Genomic DNA, 16,679 nt, shown 5'->3' on the forward strand with positions numbered 1-16,679 from the left:
TTTACATTAGGAAGGTTCTAAAGATAAGACTAGGAGCCAAAGAGGAGGAGTCTTTTTCAGAAAGTTAGTTATGAGTCCCTGGACCCAGGTATCTGTTGCTGTGACACTAGGTCTTTTTCTAATGGAACAAGTGATGTATTGGAGGTCAGAAGATGCTTGCTGGCAGTAGAATAATTGGACCCAAAGACTGAGCTCTACTCCTTTTGTGTCAAGCTGCATGCTGACCATAGGAGAAAGGTGGACTTTCCACCTCCTATCATTGCCACAAATAGTCTATTGGCAGATGGCATGAGGCCTCCACAGACCCTAGAGTGAGAGAAGAAGCTGGAGCAAGCGCAACATTTTGCTGTTGGTGGGGTGAGTGCCAAGATAAGTAAGTTGGTGCTCTTGCTTGGTTTCTCTCCCTCTTAAAAGCTAGGAGGGGGCAGATTTTTCCCCACCACAGTACAGGGTGGGTTTTGGAGGTACAGCTGGATTGATCTAGTTGTCAGTGAAAGGGGGCAATTTTTTGCTTCCTAGCTTTGAGCTCCCTGTGGCTTCCCCAGGCTAGCAAACAGAAAACAAAAACTACAGCATGGTTTTCTGCTGGTTTGGCCTGCTGGCCAGGCAGTTGCCATGCCAGTGCTGGCGCAAGGGAAGTGGCGGAGGGTGTCGTTGGGCTGAGTGGGATGTGGGAGGAAGCAACTGTCCCCTCCAGAGCCGGCAGCTGTAAGATTGGCTCAGCTGTGGCGTAAGACTGCACACTGAGAGGCTCAATAGACAACTTTGCAGAGCAAAAAATGTACCTGTTGGTGAAAGTAGGTTGCTGAATTGCTGCTGAATAGCTGCATAGCCAAGATCAAGTAGTGCCTTTTAGGATAGTTGCAATTACAACCAGCCTGAGCTAAAGCCTGTGCTGAGCAGCGTAAGCATGGCATTGCTAAATTGATGTTTGCTGACGGCGTCAAGTAATTGGTGTCTTATCTAGATGGGAGCACTTGAATGGCACGTCTCTTCCACTTCCTCCTTTGCTGTCAAGAATGCCGTTTCTATAGGAATTTAAATCTCTCTTAGTTTGATGGGTTGGGAACTGCTGATATGAGCTGGAATCTCAGCAGTAGAAGCATTGAGTTCTTCTTTCTGTGCATTTGTGAGGGTGCTTTAAAAATAAATGTGTTTTGAAGTATTAACAAGCCTGGAAGAGTAGCTATCCTCCTAGCCTCCCGCACTCCACCCCTCCACCCCATTTTTGTTCCAACATTAAGTTGGAAGAAAACTATTTCCTTTCTTTACTGGTGGATTTGTAAATGCATTTTTAATTGTAAGTTCTTATACTTAACAAAAATCCAGTGGAGTTTTGTAAAAGCCACGTTTCCAGAGATACTCATTTTACAAGGAAAGGGGGCAATTTGGTGTTCTCTCATACTGTCTCAGAGTATCTGGGGTTTATTATTACTAAAAGGGAAAAAAAGACGAAGTTGTTCCAGATACTGGGATATAAAATCTTCCGCTTTCCATGTCACTGCTTTGAAGGCAGGCCAAATTTGAACTAGCTGAAGCATGGATGGCTCACTTTAAGTAGTGGCACCTCGGCCCTCCTTTATGCGTTGAAGCAAGGTAGTTCTCTGTGTGGGGTTGCTTCTGTCACCTTCTCTAGCAACCTGAGCCATGAGCTCAGTGAGACCTTGTTTCTTCACCCTACAGCTGAATTCCTTAGGTCTGGTAAGCTGGGTGGTCAGGGTGGCATGGGGAGCCTGCCTTTTGTGCACCATGTTGGTGTAAATACAAGATGTTCATCTTCAGGGCAGCTATTAAAGATAGTAGTAATTATTACAATAGTAACTTCTTATGCCGCGTCCATGCCCTTAAGGCCTTAACCAAATATAACTTAGATGATGATAATTAAAAACAGAAGACTGTGACCCAGTAAAATCCTTGAGTTTGGCAGGGACAGCAGTGCTGAGGAGGAATGTATGCATCAAATATATAATAAATAAAATCAAGCTGTGCAAATGTAAAGGAAAGAGAATAATTTTGTGTCGGTCAAAACAACCCCAGGGCTGAGAACTGGTCTGTGCTCAGAGGTTGAATCCTTTCATGCCACAGACCAGATTTTCTGCCATGTAATCCCACTGCAACCTTTTGCTTTGGGGTAATTGCTAAATTCTGATGCTTTCTCTGCCAGGGAGTGCTCCCCAAAATATTGTGTCATGTCCGTCTGTCCCCATCCCCTCCCATTTTGTTTTTGCTTTTCCCGGCTTCTTGCCACAGAAGCCTGGCTATGAATCTTTGTATCTTCCAAGTAGCTCTTCCCAGTTGCATTTCTTTTCTTTCCTAAAAATAGTTGAGATCTTTGCTCAGGGGGGAAAGCAAGCATTTGGATTACTGTCTCCTGCATGGGTATGTGGGCTTGTGAACCCGGTCATGTAAGCTATTCTGTCTCTTGAGATTCCTGGGGAGGGATGCCCTGGTCCACTGGATGTGGTTTCCAATTCAGGCACCGTGGGGAAAAATGGACTATTCAGTTCCTAGGAATATGGGTCTGGGACCAGGCTGAATGGAGAAGATAAAGAGAACGGGTCAACTTGGAAACGATTTTCAGGGAAAGAGCTCTGGAGAAAGTGGATTGCTACTCGTGCTGGGAGGGTGGGAATCAGTGGGCAGTAAATGTGTATCCCAGCTTCTCACCAGTACTATCTGCTGCTCGCAATCCTCTGTCTTTGCAATGCTTTACAATGCTCTGCAATGCTCTGACATAGACAAAGTAATCAGCAGATTGGTAACTCCCTTCTCCGTACCCCAGCAGTATTTTACTGTGCCTATGTTAAAAACTGAGTTGAGTTGCTTCTGTACCTGGGTGCTTGTCAGTGAATTCCTAGGAGCTGTGATTCTTCTCAGTGCCAGTGTGAACCAGACCATCAGCATCTGTGTATGGGTCCATTTGAACTGCACTTGTGTTTCATGATACTTCTTGTTTTCTTTTTCATATGCACTAGGTGACTTTGGAGAAGGTGTTGGGGATAACTGTGTCGGGAGGCAGAGGATTAGCCTGCGACCCCAGAACTGGCCTCGTTGCTTATCCAGCAGGGTGAGTCACTAACCACGTTCTTCAAAGTTAAGAAAAACCAAGGAACTGATGCATCAACATAAATATTCAGGGCGTTTCCCCTATCATCTTCTACAGGGACGTTATTTACTGTTCTTTACTCTTTTAACACCAGAGAATGATGAGACTCAGCACTGTTAGTGTAACTGGCAAGGGAGAGGGATTGCATTTTACCTGTTAAGTTTTAACGGAAGCCCTTTTAATGGAACCCCTCTCCTTCCTCTTGCTCTAAGCTGGGAGTTAAATACCTTGTGGACTCTAACTATGCTCTTTAGTGTGGTGACCTTACACATAACTCAATGTGATTTTCCAGTCTGTAAGTACCTAATAGAGCAGGTGATGTTTTCAATGAATTTACAAAAGCCTTCTTGTATATGCTCTGTAATTTATGACTTCTGATGTTCCTCATCCAAATGTGGAGAAAGATTTCAGCCTGACAGCCCCTTGTGTGTGGGTCCTCTGGAGTGCAACACGTCTATCAACTGCAGTCTAAGTCCAAACAGAGATATCCCAAAGGAGACTTTGATGAACAGCAAAAGAGCTACTTAGAGGGAAACAGCTGAGGGCCAGAGAGGTGGCTTTGTGGGTTGCAGATCTTGCTGAAGGTAGAGCTCACCCAAAGGGTATGTGTCTGTGGAGGAGCAGAGCACATCAGAGTTGCTGGTCTGTGGGATGGGACTTGTATGAAAGAATGTAGCCCCTGAAAAATTTTAAAGGGACTGTGAGAAATAAAGGTAAAGGTTTCATAATGGATGGCATTTTGAAAAAGCTGGGGAGGAAAAACGTTTTACCCTGCCAGTGGGAGCGTAGCTGTTGAGATGGGGTATGGCTATGACTTAGATGAAAATACATGATACTGTAGTGGGAATAGATTGGGAAGACAGAAGAGTGACTCTTCAGGAAAAGCCTTCAGTGCCTAATGTATGGGGATATGTGGGGATACTCCAGCTGGCTGGGTTGCAGAAGTCCATATGAGCTTGGCTCTTCCTCTGAGCTTGTTTATTCTGCTGGTCAGCAAGCTAAAGGAAAAGGGCAGTATCTCCAAGTGGCATTGCATAGACACACTCTTAAGACATGAAAGCTGGAATTAGCAGAAAGGAACTTCCACAACAATTACGGATGATGTTTTCAAGCATACAAGAAACAGGGTAGCAGCACTTAAGGATTCTGTGGCCAAAAAAGAGAGATGGAGTCAGTAAAACTGACTAGAAATTTTTGCCCATCCTGATGGTATCCTAGGATTCACACAGAATCACAGAAGTGTTATCACTAGGAGGAACCTCTTGAGATCATCTAGACCAACTCCCATGCTCGAGCAGGTTGCCCAGGACCATGGCCAGGCAACTTCTGAATATGACCAAAGGTGGAGACTCCACAACCTCTCTGGGCAGCATGTTCCAGTGTATGACTACTCTCATGGTAACAAAAAAAGAAGTGGGGTGTTTGGATTTTTTCTTTAGTTTTTCATTTGTGTTCAAATGGAATTTCATGTGTTTTAATTTCGACCCACTGCCTCTTTTTCTGTCAGTGGGCAGTCTGTTAAACTGCAGACAACTTGAGATCCACATCTGTGCTTGACAGCATCCTTTATACTTGAGCTCTTTGGAGCCAGGCAAATATATTCCAGTGTGTGTTGCCTCTTCCCCTGCATCTTTTCTGACACTGAATATGTTCACACTTAGAGCAGGGAGAAAGAGAAGAAAACAAGTGCAATAAACAGATGTTTTGGACTCTTGCATAGCTATAGATAGATTTGTTTTGTTAATAGCAATGTCCTCTGATGAGCTTGTGCATGCCTAACATCGATTTAATCAAGCTTGAGGACACCTGGGGATTCTTTCAGGTAATTAAAAGGTTATGTGGTTCCTTAGGGCTTTACAGGGGAATTCCTGTTCTTACTTGCTTGTGGTAGCATCTCATGGCCTGGGCAGGAAATCTATGGAGTATATCAGGTGTCTGTTGTAATAGTTTAATGGCTTGTATGACCTGCTGCTTTTGTGCCCTGGCTGGCCTGTGTTGTGATGCTGTTGTGATTTTTCTGCAGTCAGGACTAACTAGCATTAGTTGAGGAGTCAAAACATGAGAGGGGTACTGGTGTAGACCTTCCTAAATTGATGCAACTTCAGTTTGTTGTTGATGGTTTTTGTTTGTTTTTTCCCAGTGAATTTATCTTGATTTGCAAGAATCCTGGCATTTCTGGTACATTGGGTTTATTTTGTTTATTTTTGTTTCTATTTGTTTGAATTTACTTGACACAGAAGCTTCTTACATGAGGCTGATGTAGCAGACTGGGTATGGCTCATGCACAGTTGGTTCATGACCTGTCCATACAACTTGGTCATCTTCAATTGTGCTCCAGGTATTCCAGTGATTTCCTCAGCCCACTGTTCATGTACCGAGGTTTTGCAATCCTGACATGCAGATGCTTTGCTCCTCCAGTCTGTCCTACTCCTAAAAGCTGAATTTACGTAACAACTCTGTATTTTCCTAAGAACACTTTCAACATATCTAGATTCATTTGGTTGAGATCAAAACAGTTGCCCCAGGCATCCTGACTTCATCCACATCAGGCATACGATTAACTATGTGAATGAGGACTTCTGCATGAGAATCTTTGGTGTTCTTTGAGCAGAATCTTAACTCTGTTCTCTGGTTTGCCTAAAATAATTTAAAAAAACCACAACACAATTGCTTTTCTGAATTTTCTCTTTCCTGGAGTTTCTGAATCTCCTGAGAAGTGTCTGAATCTCCTGAAAGAAGCAGTTCACAATGCACCCCAAGCTCATTCGAACTCCACAGTGGTGCTGAAGAACTGACTGTTAGATTATTATTTCTTTTTCTTCTCACTGGCTTTTGAGCCTTTTGTCCTTTCTTTTCTGTGACCCTAATGAGACTTCCTCTCTGGCAGTGTGTGACAGAAGCTTTGCTGACCCTGATGCTGTTTTGGTGGGGATGCTTGTGTTACAGGAGGCTTTTTCTTCATGTCTGTCATAAAGGCTAAAAGCACCGAGTGCTGCAGATATTCTAGGCACCACTTTCGTATAAGGCTGTGTCTTGGGAGATAAGACAACATAGGAGAGAAAATTACATCCTCTCTGAAAGTCTTAGATTGGCTGCCTGCACTTGCCTGTTCTTATGTTGGCAGTGAAATAAACTGAAAGTTGCTTAATTTGATCTCTGTTAGGGTTATGCAGTAACAAAGTCAATTTTGTGGGAGGAGTGAGGGGGATGGAAATGTACTGAATTTTTTACTACTTGTGGCAGGACTGATGCTCTGTCCTCCTTTTCTTTCAGATTTTTTTTCCCCTTTGCTTTTTCCTTGCCCTTCTCTCATTTTGGTTTATTGGTGGGTTTTTTTTAGTAGCTAGTTGAGGTTGTGTTTCCTAGAAACAAGAAGGGAAACAAAGCTAAGAAAATCCTCTGAGGATGACTAGCATTAAAAAAGGGGGAAAAAAAAAAAGGTGGGGGGGAGGATGAAATGTCTGTCCATGTAAATTCTAGACCAGCTGCTCAGATAGCTTGAGTCAGCTTATCTGGTTTTGGCTTTGGGGTTGTGTTTGCTGTTGTTTTTAAGCCTTGTAGGTTGGTGTGACTGGCTGGTTTATTTTGCTTCTCTTTATTCTTCTTTCCTTGGCTCTCAGTTGGTCACTATAGCTGGTTGTGAACCTGGTCTTCATGTGAGGCACTAGCCTGCTTGAGGGAACAGCCTGTGCTTTTTCTTCTGTAGGAGCAGGAAAGTAGTGCTTCGTGCTGTTCAGTGTGCAATGTCTTTTAAACACCCTTCTGGTATGTTCTGGCTAGCTTAAGCCTCTTTCTAGCTCTGCTCATCAATTCCCAGACAGCCTGATAGAAGTCAGGGATTTTTCACATTAGCGTTCCTTGCTGGGGAAATTGGTATTTGATACATAGCATGTGTGATGAGTTGATCAGTCTCGACCTGCATATTCCTCCCTCCCTTCAGCTCTTGAGCATAGCTCTTTACATACAGCAACTCCTGCTAAAGGCAGGCATGGATTTAATATAGTGAATCCTCTTTGAGACCTAGTGTAATGAATTTTTTAGGGTTTCTCTCAGAAATTACCGTAGCCAGTACAGACACAGTCCCCTGGCTAGCTCTGTGTGTGTGCAGTATGTTTGCTGAGCAAATGATTTGGATGCCCCCATGTTCTGTACCATTTCAGAATGAATCACCCTTGTTTGTACATAGGAAGGGAGAGACAATAAAAGAAGGAGCTATATGATTAAAGTTAAGATAAATATATTAAGTCTTTCCTCCTGCTGCTTTTTGCTGCAAGATCTTGTTGAAGAGCTAGGCTTGTTCTTGCTTCAGCTTTATCAGCTTGAGGGTTTTTTTGAGACAGGTCAACTAATATTCAGAAACGAATAGTGGTATGATGTGTTCAAAATCAGAAGACTGCACAGCTGTCTGGCTCAGATTTTATTTTACTGCTACTGTGCTGTGCACATTGGATGTTAGTGCAGCAGCCTCTCGTGTGCTGACCCGCGCTGCAGCAGAATTGAGCAACAGTCTCCTCCTTTCACGGTGTCTCCCACTGTACCACCCCTCATCCTTGGCTGATTTCAGTACTGAGTTGAAGCTCTTAACTCTGTCAGCCCTTCTGAGTCATACCCCTCCTGACTCCCTGTCCACTGATCCAGGGAGGTAAGTGTCAGGTCTTGCACTGTCAGGGCAGTGACCATGGTCTGTGTCACAGCGAAGGGAGGAAGGGGATGAGCACAGCAGGAAATGAGTGAATTGGTTTTAATCCAGCCAGGAGTCTGCTCAGCACGTGTGGAGCTGTCTGACATAATTGAGTGGTAAATCCCGCTGGAAGCTGAAAGAGTGAGGATTTTTCTTTTCCAGAAGTGGTTGTTGGCTTGCTCCCAAATACCTCTTTCTAGTTCCGGTAGATAGGCTGTAAGGCTAAGTGGTTTCCAGCCCATCCACATGTGGAGTCTCTTGGAAAGTTTTAATCATCATTTTCCATCATTATATAGATAGATTACTGCACAACATAATAAATTATCAGCTTAGAACAATCTCCCTTTACCTTAAGGTGCATATAACCCACAATGGAAGAATAACATTTAGGATAAACATTACATAACTTTACCAGGCATGATGTTGTCTTGCTCTTTCTTTCCTCTTTAAAGTGGAAGGTTTTGGTCAGTGGGGTACAGGAATGAAATGTGAGAGGCAGATCTAGTAGATGACTGCTGGTGAATGAGGCAAAATGCTGTTCTGAACTGGGATCTTTTTAAGACTTACGATCACTGTGCCCAGGTTAGAATTGGTGTCTACATGGACAGTGAAATCCTAATTTGTAAGATGACAAGTATTCTGGCCTTATTTCAGAGCATATTTTTCTGAACTAATTGATCATTTTGGTTGGACGCCACAATGGTGGTTGCCTTTAGAAAGCTGTAGGTACACAGAAGGAACCAACTTTTTGATAGACCCAGCGTACCTTTTGGTACATGTGCATTTTGTGCAAAGCTCTACTGCTCTATGCAGGTACAGTTCTTCACTAATTTTTCCCTAGCATAAATGCTAATGCTATTGGGCTATATCCCAAATGCAGCTTGAATGGGTACATTGAAATACTCAAACTGCTGGCTGCCAGTAGGTAAATCCAATTCTGATGCTGCTGGCTCCTTCAAGTTTACTTTACCCAGACCTTTGAGGGAGAATTTCTGGGCCTTCTTTGTATGTTATTTTCTAAAGGAGAATCCTGCAGTGTTGTAAAGACTGTAGAAACCTACCCTAAAATGAAGAGACTTTCTCATCTGTGATTCAAAGCAAATTTCAGCATCTTTGGCCACACCAGGGGCAGCTTGCTTTGTTCTCTTTAAAATGCAACAGTTGCCTTTCAAGGGTTAGACCTCATTCCCCTTCTTATCTCCCAAGAATCTGGACTGTTGTTAATGCATTTCTTCTGTGAGGCTACTGTGCTTGTACATGCCATCTAGAGAGATTTTTCCAGCTGGCACAATTGTGGTGATGAACCTGGAGATGAAGATAAGAAAATCCCCTTCACTGAGATTGTTAAACACAGTTTGAACTGAAGAGCTGTGACTGCAACTGGGTTTGAGCTGGGCTGTTACAACCAAACCAAGCACATTTTTCTGTGCCAAGAGGGAACAACACCAGGTTTCAGTGTCCTGAAAGTGTCCAAAAAGATGATGAAAAGTAGCCAAATCCTTCCCTCTCTTTCCTTCCCCAGCAACAGTGTATTTCTCAGACGGAAGCAAGGATACTTTGTTTAACTCTTAAATCTCCCTGTCTTAAATACCCACTGGACAGAAAAGAGCGTATCTGCACTGAGACATGAAGACCCGAAGTGTAAAATACTTCTTTCACTCCTTGTTTTTATTAATGTAGATTAGACAGGGAGGGTGGGCTGAGGAAGGCTAATGCAGTCTTAGTTTCTGGCAAGTGAGTAAACTCTTTGCACTTGGGACAAGAGAATGGAGATCCCCTTTGCAACAGTGCTTTATTCTCAGGCCAAAGAATTATAACTTTGATATTTTAATTTGCAGAGGCGGATTTAAGAGGGCTATGGCCTCTCCCCTGCTCCCTTGCTGTTGGCCTGTGAGATTCACAGGTAACAATCATGCAGTCCTGGAACAATTGTCCTCTTCCCATCTAGGTATCAGCTGGGTCCAGTCCTGAATCCCCATCATTGCACTTCAGACAGAGGAGACCCTGCCTGATGGAGTAGGTGCGGTCTTACTCGTCTGAGCTGTTTCTACATGCTAGACAAGAATTTCTACATTGGTTTTTGCTTGGTCTCCCTTTTAGTGAGTGCTGGAGACTCTTCCACATTGAATCCATGTCTCTCTAATAAAACTGCACCTAAAAAGTACAGTTGTTGACTGGTTGTGTATTGATCCATTTCAGCTGTGATCTCACTTGGTTTGGCAGAAGAGGAGATGAAGCAAACAAAGTACTAGCAATCACCTAGAGCTGTGGGCAAACTCCCCTCGTTTAAGTCCTTAGCAGAATGGAGTCAAGCCTGTCAAATCGACTTGCAGGCAGTTTCCATCAGCCAGCCCCCAGGGCGTGTGTGTGTGTGTGGGGGGGGCTCTTGTTGTCATGTCTAATGAATTTAAAATCTTTACGTGTGACAAACAACTGAGGATATAACAAAGCTACAGACCTGCAGCAAATGTGCCACCCAGCAGAAAAGAGAGAAAAATAGGATAAAACCTCAAAATAGCTGGGCAGAAAAGCTTCGTACTAAACCAGAGGGGACTATGTCAAGTCTCTGCCCAGAGTGCTTCTGTGTGTGCTGCATGTGCTGAAGACTGCAGCATCGGGGTGCTGTCAGACTGCTGGAGAGGTGGTGTTGGGAGCACGAGCCCTTGACTCTGAGAGCTCAGCTGCTGGCTGGGGAGGTGGTTAATGCCATCTTCACCAGCAGTGGAGTAGGCTGAAGCTCTTGTGGTGGACAGTGGAAAGCTTGTGGGATGCTTGACTTCAGCCGCTGTGTGACTTTGTACCTTGTGTCACACTTGGTATTGAAAAACTAGTCAGGGCAGTGCTGATGTTTGGCTTTGCCAGCTCCCTTTGAGACAAGCTGCTGTTTTGCTGTACATAGAGCTGCTGTTTTGCTGTACGTGGAGCTTCTGGTTACTTCTCCAGAGTGCCATACGCTAATCCAGCCTTCAAGTTACAAGGGGGTGTGTCACTGTTCTGTAGCCAGCTGCTACAGCCTCGGGACAAATAGAGATGAAATGTAATGCTTTGTCCTCACAGTTACTATTTGAGGATCTGGCAGCAGCAATGTGTCTGATACGGCATCCTCCCTCAAGCCACCAGGTACCAATGTGCCTGTTTATCCCGTCTTTCCACAGAAGCCACATGATATGAGCCCTTTCTCCCAAAATGCTTCCTTTGTACACCTCATCCTGTCTGGGGTGAGCCTGTGCTCATCCGTGCTTCTGTGCTTCCTCCTTTCTGTCAGGTACTTGGAAAGGGCTGGGCTCTACAGCTGTGCTCAGCCTAGGAGTGTGCTGCTGCATGCCAGTGTCGCTGTAGAAACCCCCCAAGTGAGGAGCAGCAACCTGTACTGATTCTCGTAGCCCTTTCAGTGGGAGCGCCCACCCTGTTGACAGGCAGTACCTGCTCTCTAGACTCAGGAATGAATCGAAGTTGAAGTCTGGTGATCTTTGGTAGCAGAGTTTGCTACTGTTTAATAAAAACCCCACAATGCAAACAAACAACCAAACAAAACCACCCCAAACAAACCCCTAAAAGCCACAACAGGAAGCCTTGACCTGTTTAGATTGCCAGATGGTTTGTGACATTTAGATTGAATTGAGAATTTTTCAAGGGAATGGTCCAATTGCAATGAAACATTCTGGGAAATGTTTCACAAATTTGTTCAACAGGAATTCTGTGGAGAGAAGGGGTGTATGAGCAGGAGCAGGTGCCTCTCCCCAGAACAAATTGCCTGAGAACACCTCCCTGGGATGTGGGCAGTCCTGCTTTTTATTGAGCAGAAAACTGACTTCAGTTCAGAGATGAGCTGGTAACTCTATTCCTCCTTCCTCTCCCCACCGTCAAGATTACAGGGTTGGGGGCAAGAGAATTGTATAATAGTTTGGGTTGGAAGGGACCTTTAAAGGTCATCTACTCCACCCCCCCTGCAATGAGCAGGGACATCTTCGACTAGATCAGGTTGCTCAGAGCCCTGTCCAACCTGACCTTGAATGTTTCCAGGGATGGAGCATCTACCACCTCTCTGGGTAGCCTGTTCCAGTGTTTCACCACCCTCATTATAAAAAATGTCTTCCTTTTATCTAGCCTATATCTATCCTCTTTTAGTTTAAAACCATTACCCCTTGTCTTATTGCAACAGGGCCTACTGAAAAGTTTGTCCCCATCTTTCCTGTAGACCTCTTTAAGTACTGGGAGGCCACTGTAAGGTCTCCCTGGAGCCTTCTCTTCTCCAGGCTGAACAACCCCAACTCTCTCAGCCTGTCCTCAGAGGAGAGATGTTCTGTCCCTCTGATCATTTTTGTGGCTTCCTCTGGACCCGCTTCAACAAGTCCAAGTCTTTCCAGTGATGAGGACTCCAGAGCTGGATGCAGTACTCCAGGTGGGGTCTCACTAGAAATGTGGTGTTCTGTATGTTGTTCTGTATTTGGGATGATAGTGAGAGTCTGTCTGAAGGACAGGAAGACTTTCCTGAAAAAAGCCAGCAATGGGGAAGAGGCAATGTATTGTAGGGCATGGAGAACTGAGATGTTTTTTCTCTATTTTTGGTCTGCCATGGGACTGGGTGATAGAGAAAATCACTTTGCTTCTCCCAGCTTGCACCTTTTTCTAAAAATAAGAGTAACAGTTTTCTATTTTCTCCCTCATAGAGCTGTATATAATAGGAGCTGGGTATTAAACCGATGACTTAACAAAAAAAAAAAAAAAAAAAAAAAAAGACTTAAAAAGTGCTGTTTTGTACAGCAATCCTTACCCGTGCTAGTTTGGACATTCTTCTCCCAACATCACACACTAGCTAGATCTCAAGGTGGTAGAGTCCAAAAAGACATGCTGTGCTGCTTCTTAAGAACCTCTGCAGTGTGCTGCTCCTGCTGAACGTCCCACAGTTGGTTCCACATGTGGGACATGAGCTCAGATGATGATGTGGTAGGTAAATGCACAGAAAATTAGGGATGTGATTAAGGCAAAGAACACCAGATACTTCTAACTCCACTGCCTCTGTGTCCTCCTTTGTACCTGTTCCCAGCGCTGAGCAAGCCCAGTTCTTGACAGAGAGGAGAGCAGAATGGGGTAGTGGTGGTTAGAAATGTTCTCAGAATGGCTTTTTAGAAGGAAATTGGATGGAGGTTGCATAGGTGTATCTTCAGTGGTGCATTTTGCATTTGTTTTGAACATCAGAGCATTTTTACATGCTATTTCTTTGGTTACTTCAAAGAAAAAGCTAAAAGCTTTTCTTGTTCCACCCTCTCCTCTTCTGTACTATATACATTTGACCTCTGACCCTTCAGTACCACAGCATGGCACACAATTGTGTTCACTATAAGCGGCTTTTGTGCTTAACTGAGAATGAAGTTGAGGATGGTTTTTAGTGTAAGAATGAATTGCAGGACCCTTATCCTGGGCCAAGGAAGGCTCCTTGCCTGCAGTGTGCGTGCAGGCAGTGTAAATGTGCTTTCACATCTAGTGATGGAAATCCTGGAGAGGAGGTTACTTCCCATGTGTGATGCTGTGGTAGTGTGAGTGAACCATAAAAAAAATTTAGTAGTGAGGGTAGGGCAAGTCTAGTTAGGTAGCTTCAGTCCCGCACTGCCTCACACAACTGGTGTGGCAGGTCCAGGCACTGCCTGTGCAGTATGTGTTGGGGGGCCAGAAGTATTTGCTGAGCCCTCAAGAAAGTTTATGTTAGAGTGTGGATTCTTGCTGTTGCCAAAAATGTTAGTGGTGAAGAAGGTGAGAGCAGGGAAACGGGAATGCTTTTATCTTTGCAAGGCTGCAGTGAAAATTATCGTGACAAAGAAAAAGCACTTAACTGTCCTTGAAGCTTCCCTGTGCTGGATTCCTGAGGCTGTGAGCAAGGAAAGGTGGGGCTTTTTGGAGGAGTCCTGCAAGTTTGCTGCTGTTTGGGTTGCCTGACAGACCATATGAAGGAGAACTATATAGTACATGCTTGTTACTGCTTCCATCCTAATTCCAGGGCAAATATTCCAGTTCCTTCAACGGGAGTGTGTTGTCAAGCCTGTCAGAACAGCTACAACAGTTGCTGTTTTAATTATTATATTGGTCATATCTGACTTTAACCTGCCTATTAAGAGAAATGCTGATTGTCCTCAAACTTTCACTGTGCCAATTTTACCAATTGATTTTTAAATTAGGAGGCGAGCTAAAAATGATCCCATGTAGATGGTTAGTTTGTTACTTTGTGCTTTGATCTCATTAACAGCATATGAACTAAAGGGAGGTCACTATTTAACAAAAAAATAAGAAAGGAAGAAAAAAAAAGGCAGCCCTGTGGTGAGAGTCACTTGCAGTTTATGTGCAAAGAAACTGAAGCGAGAGAATAAGCATGTCTGCTTTATTTAATAACAGAGCTAAACACTCTGGTAGAGCTCTGGAAGCGGGAAGCTTTGACAGGTTTGGAAAGCTATTGCATGCTAGTGAAATAGGGAAGAGGAGTGTTTGCAAAGCTCACGCTGCCTTGGCTATTTTGGAACATGTAGGCCTTTTCTCAGCTTGAAGCTCTGCAACCCCCTGGGGTTTGCCCACTGCCTGAGAAAGGAGGGGGATGGCGTAGAGCAGGAGTGCCCGAAAGCCTGCGTACCTGCAGGTAGCAACCTGCTCTCTTCTCTACCTGCTCTGTATCTCTCCAGCAGTTATACCTCCTAGCAACCAGTGCCTTGGTGCGGCAACACGACTTGCTTGTGAGCCAAGTCCTGAACTTGCATAAGAGCGAGGGGGGGGAATGGGGACTGAATAGCAAAGTCTGGGATGAAAATGAGATACCAGCCGCCTCAGCTGAGCTCCACCCTTTCTAAGAATCTCAAAACAGACGCTGTGTCTCCTGGCAACCTTGACACAAATCACAGTTTAACTTAAAAGAAGTACATACAGTCCAAAGGAGGTATCCCGTCACCAGGTGTGAAGAACAGAGAGTCGGTCCTTTTCCTCTTCCTGGAAGATCTGGCACTGTAGATGGTCTCAGGTTTCACTCCGTGTCAGAAAGGCAACAAGTTAAAGTGAAAGAGCATCATGTGAGGCTAGCTAAGAAGTGCCAAGAAGGGGTGTATTTTGTTTATTGTAAGCATGCCCAGAAGTGCCCCGACTATTGCTCAGGAACCAGAGATGTAGGACTTGACCCTCCCCGCTGGGCTAGTGCTGGAAGCCGTGCCCTGCACTGGAAGCCGTGCCCTGCAACACATGCACACGTGCACTGACCTGTTGTGCACCTGAAGCTGGTTCTTTCAGCTGGCGGTCAAGGACCAGCAGAGCTGATACCAGCCACTTCCTGGCCTTTGGTGTTGTTGCTACAGTTTTGCAGTGCTGACCTGATGTGTCTTAGTCCTGGGCTCTAACTTGGCCGTGTTTCTCTGTGTCAAGAGGCATAGCTATATGAGAAAGCAAAACTGAGTTTTATCATGATTGCCTCTCTTTCCAGGAGAGCTGTCTTTTCAGATCTCCTGACAACTGATGTTCATTAGCTACTCTGATGAAAAATTTTACTGCATTTAAAATGCTGCGATACAGGCAAAGCAGAGGTAGATGTTCATCCTCCATTAAAGCCAGAGCTGTCACAAGGCTTCTAAAAAGATAATTTAGGCAGAATTGAATTTTGCCAATCTAGCAACATCTGAGCTGTTCCTGTACTGAGAAGTGGCGGGGCTGGGGCAGGGAGCCAGCAAGAACTCTGGGCATTTGGGCCTGGGAGCCGCAGCAGGCTTCCCGTGGCTTGTGGCATCCACAGCAGCTGTGGGGAGAAGTAGGCTCCTCCCTGCCCTCTCTTTCAGCATCCACTAGCCTGACCTTGTGGGGCTCAGAACAAGCAGGGCTGGCAGGAGGCTTTTATTGCCTCCTTGCTTGCCCTAGCAGCCTGCTGCCTGAGGCAGCTGTGAGCTTTGCGCACACCTAGAGGACCTGAAAACAACTGGCCATTTGAGCAGGTGATTCTTTACCTCCATGCTTTCGAAGAAGCGAGTTTGGGGTTTTTTTGTCTCTGACACTCTTACAGAGATACAGCAAGGATGATGCTTACTGAAGCATTCAAGGGGAAAAACTGCTCCAGTTTCTTTGCCGCAATGGGGGCTTTTGCTGTCTGCTCTGGAATGCAGGAGAGATCAATGATGGGTCAATGGGCACTGGCGGGGCCTGCCCAGTGCCTTACCCCCGGTGTGACCATCCTCCGCAGGGAGATGGTGGTGGGGAGAGGGCTCGAGGCAGACCTGCCTCAGTCTGCTTCTTTCTGACGGTTAATTAGAGGAGAATGGGGAGAGAGTTAAATTGTATTACTTTTTTTTTTTTTTTCTCCTTTGATTGATGCCACTTTAATACTGACTACACTGCTTCCTCATGGTGAAACAATTAAAGCCCTGAGGCATCTGCAGTGAGCTGTCGTGTTCGTCTGCCCCAGATGATAAGCTTGATGTATAGATCTTTCTCCCTGCTCCTGAGCTGCTCAGGCACAGTGAGGGTATACTCTGGCTGCGCTTGCTGCTGGAAACAGAGGTGTTGCCCAATTGCTTGACAGTGGGATATGTTTTTCCTTTGGGACTTGATTTTAAAGGAAGACATTTATTCAGCTTTTGAGGCTTTGTGGTGTGGTGGGAACTGCTCTTGCAGAGAAGTCAGTGCAGACCTGAAGTGTAGAGCCAGATGTTTCCGTGTAAGCCCAGCTGGGTCTGTGAATCTCTGCAGGGAGCTGCTTGCTCCCAGGAGGGTGCCTTCAGAGAGAGTTTCCATCTTCTCCTGTTATACTGTTGGGCTGGAGAGCTGAATTTCCTCAGCGCTTGATGGCTGATTTGATTATTCTGCAGGAAAGTTATTGCGTGCTTTGCTTCTCTTTATCTCTTTCTTGCCTTTCCTGCTGTACTGCTATTTGCC

The 16,679-nt window shown here is 45.0% G+C and overlaps 1 protein-coding gene across 4 annotated transcripts in view; it reads left to right on the forward strand.

The window, feature by feature from the left end:
* Positions 1 to 16,679, forward strand: part of MAPKBP1 (mitogen-activated protein kinase binding protein 1) — a 103,957-nt gene that overhangs the window by 27,345 nt on the left and 59,933 nt on the right. For all 4 annotated transcript variants that reach the window (XM_074867842.1, XM_074867844.1, XM_074867845.1 and 1 more), the window contains exon 3: positions 2,976 to 3,067. In XM_074867842.1, coding sequence (XP_074723943.1) covers positions 2,976 to 3,067 — 92 coding nt within the window. The remainder of the gene's footprint in view (positions 1 to 2,975; positions 3,068 to 16,679) is intronic.

Source organism: Strix uralensis, chromosome 4, assembly GCF_047716275.1.
Source record: "Strix uralensis isolate ZFMK-TIS-50842 chromosome 4, bStrUra1, whole genome shotgun sequence".
Classification (NCBI taxonomy): domain Eukaryota; kingdom Metazoa; phylum Chordata; class Aves; order Strigiformes; family Strigidae; genus Strix; species Strix uralensis.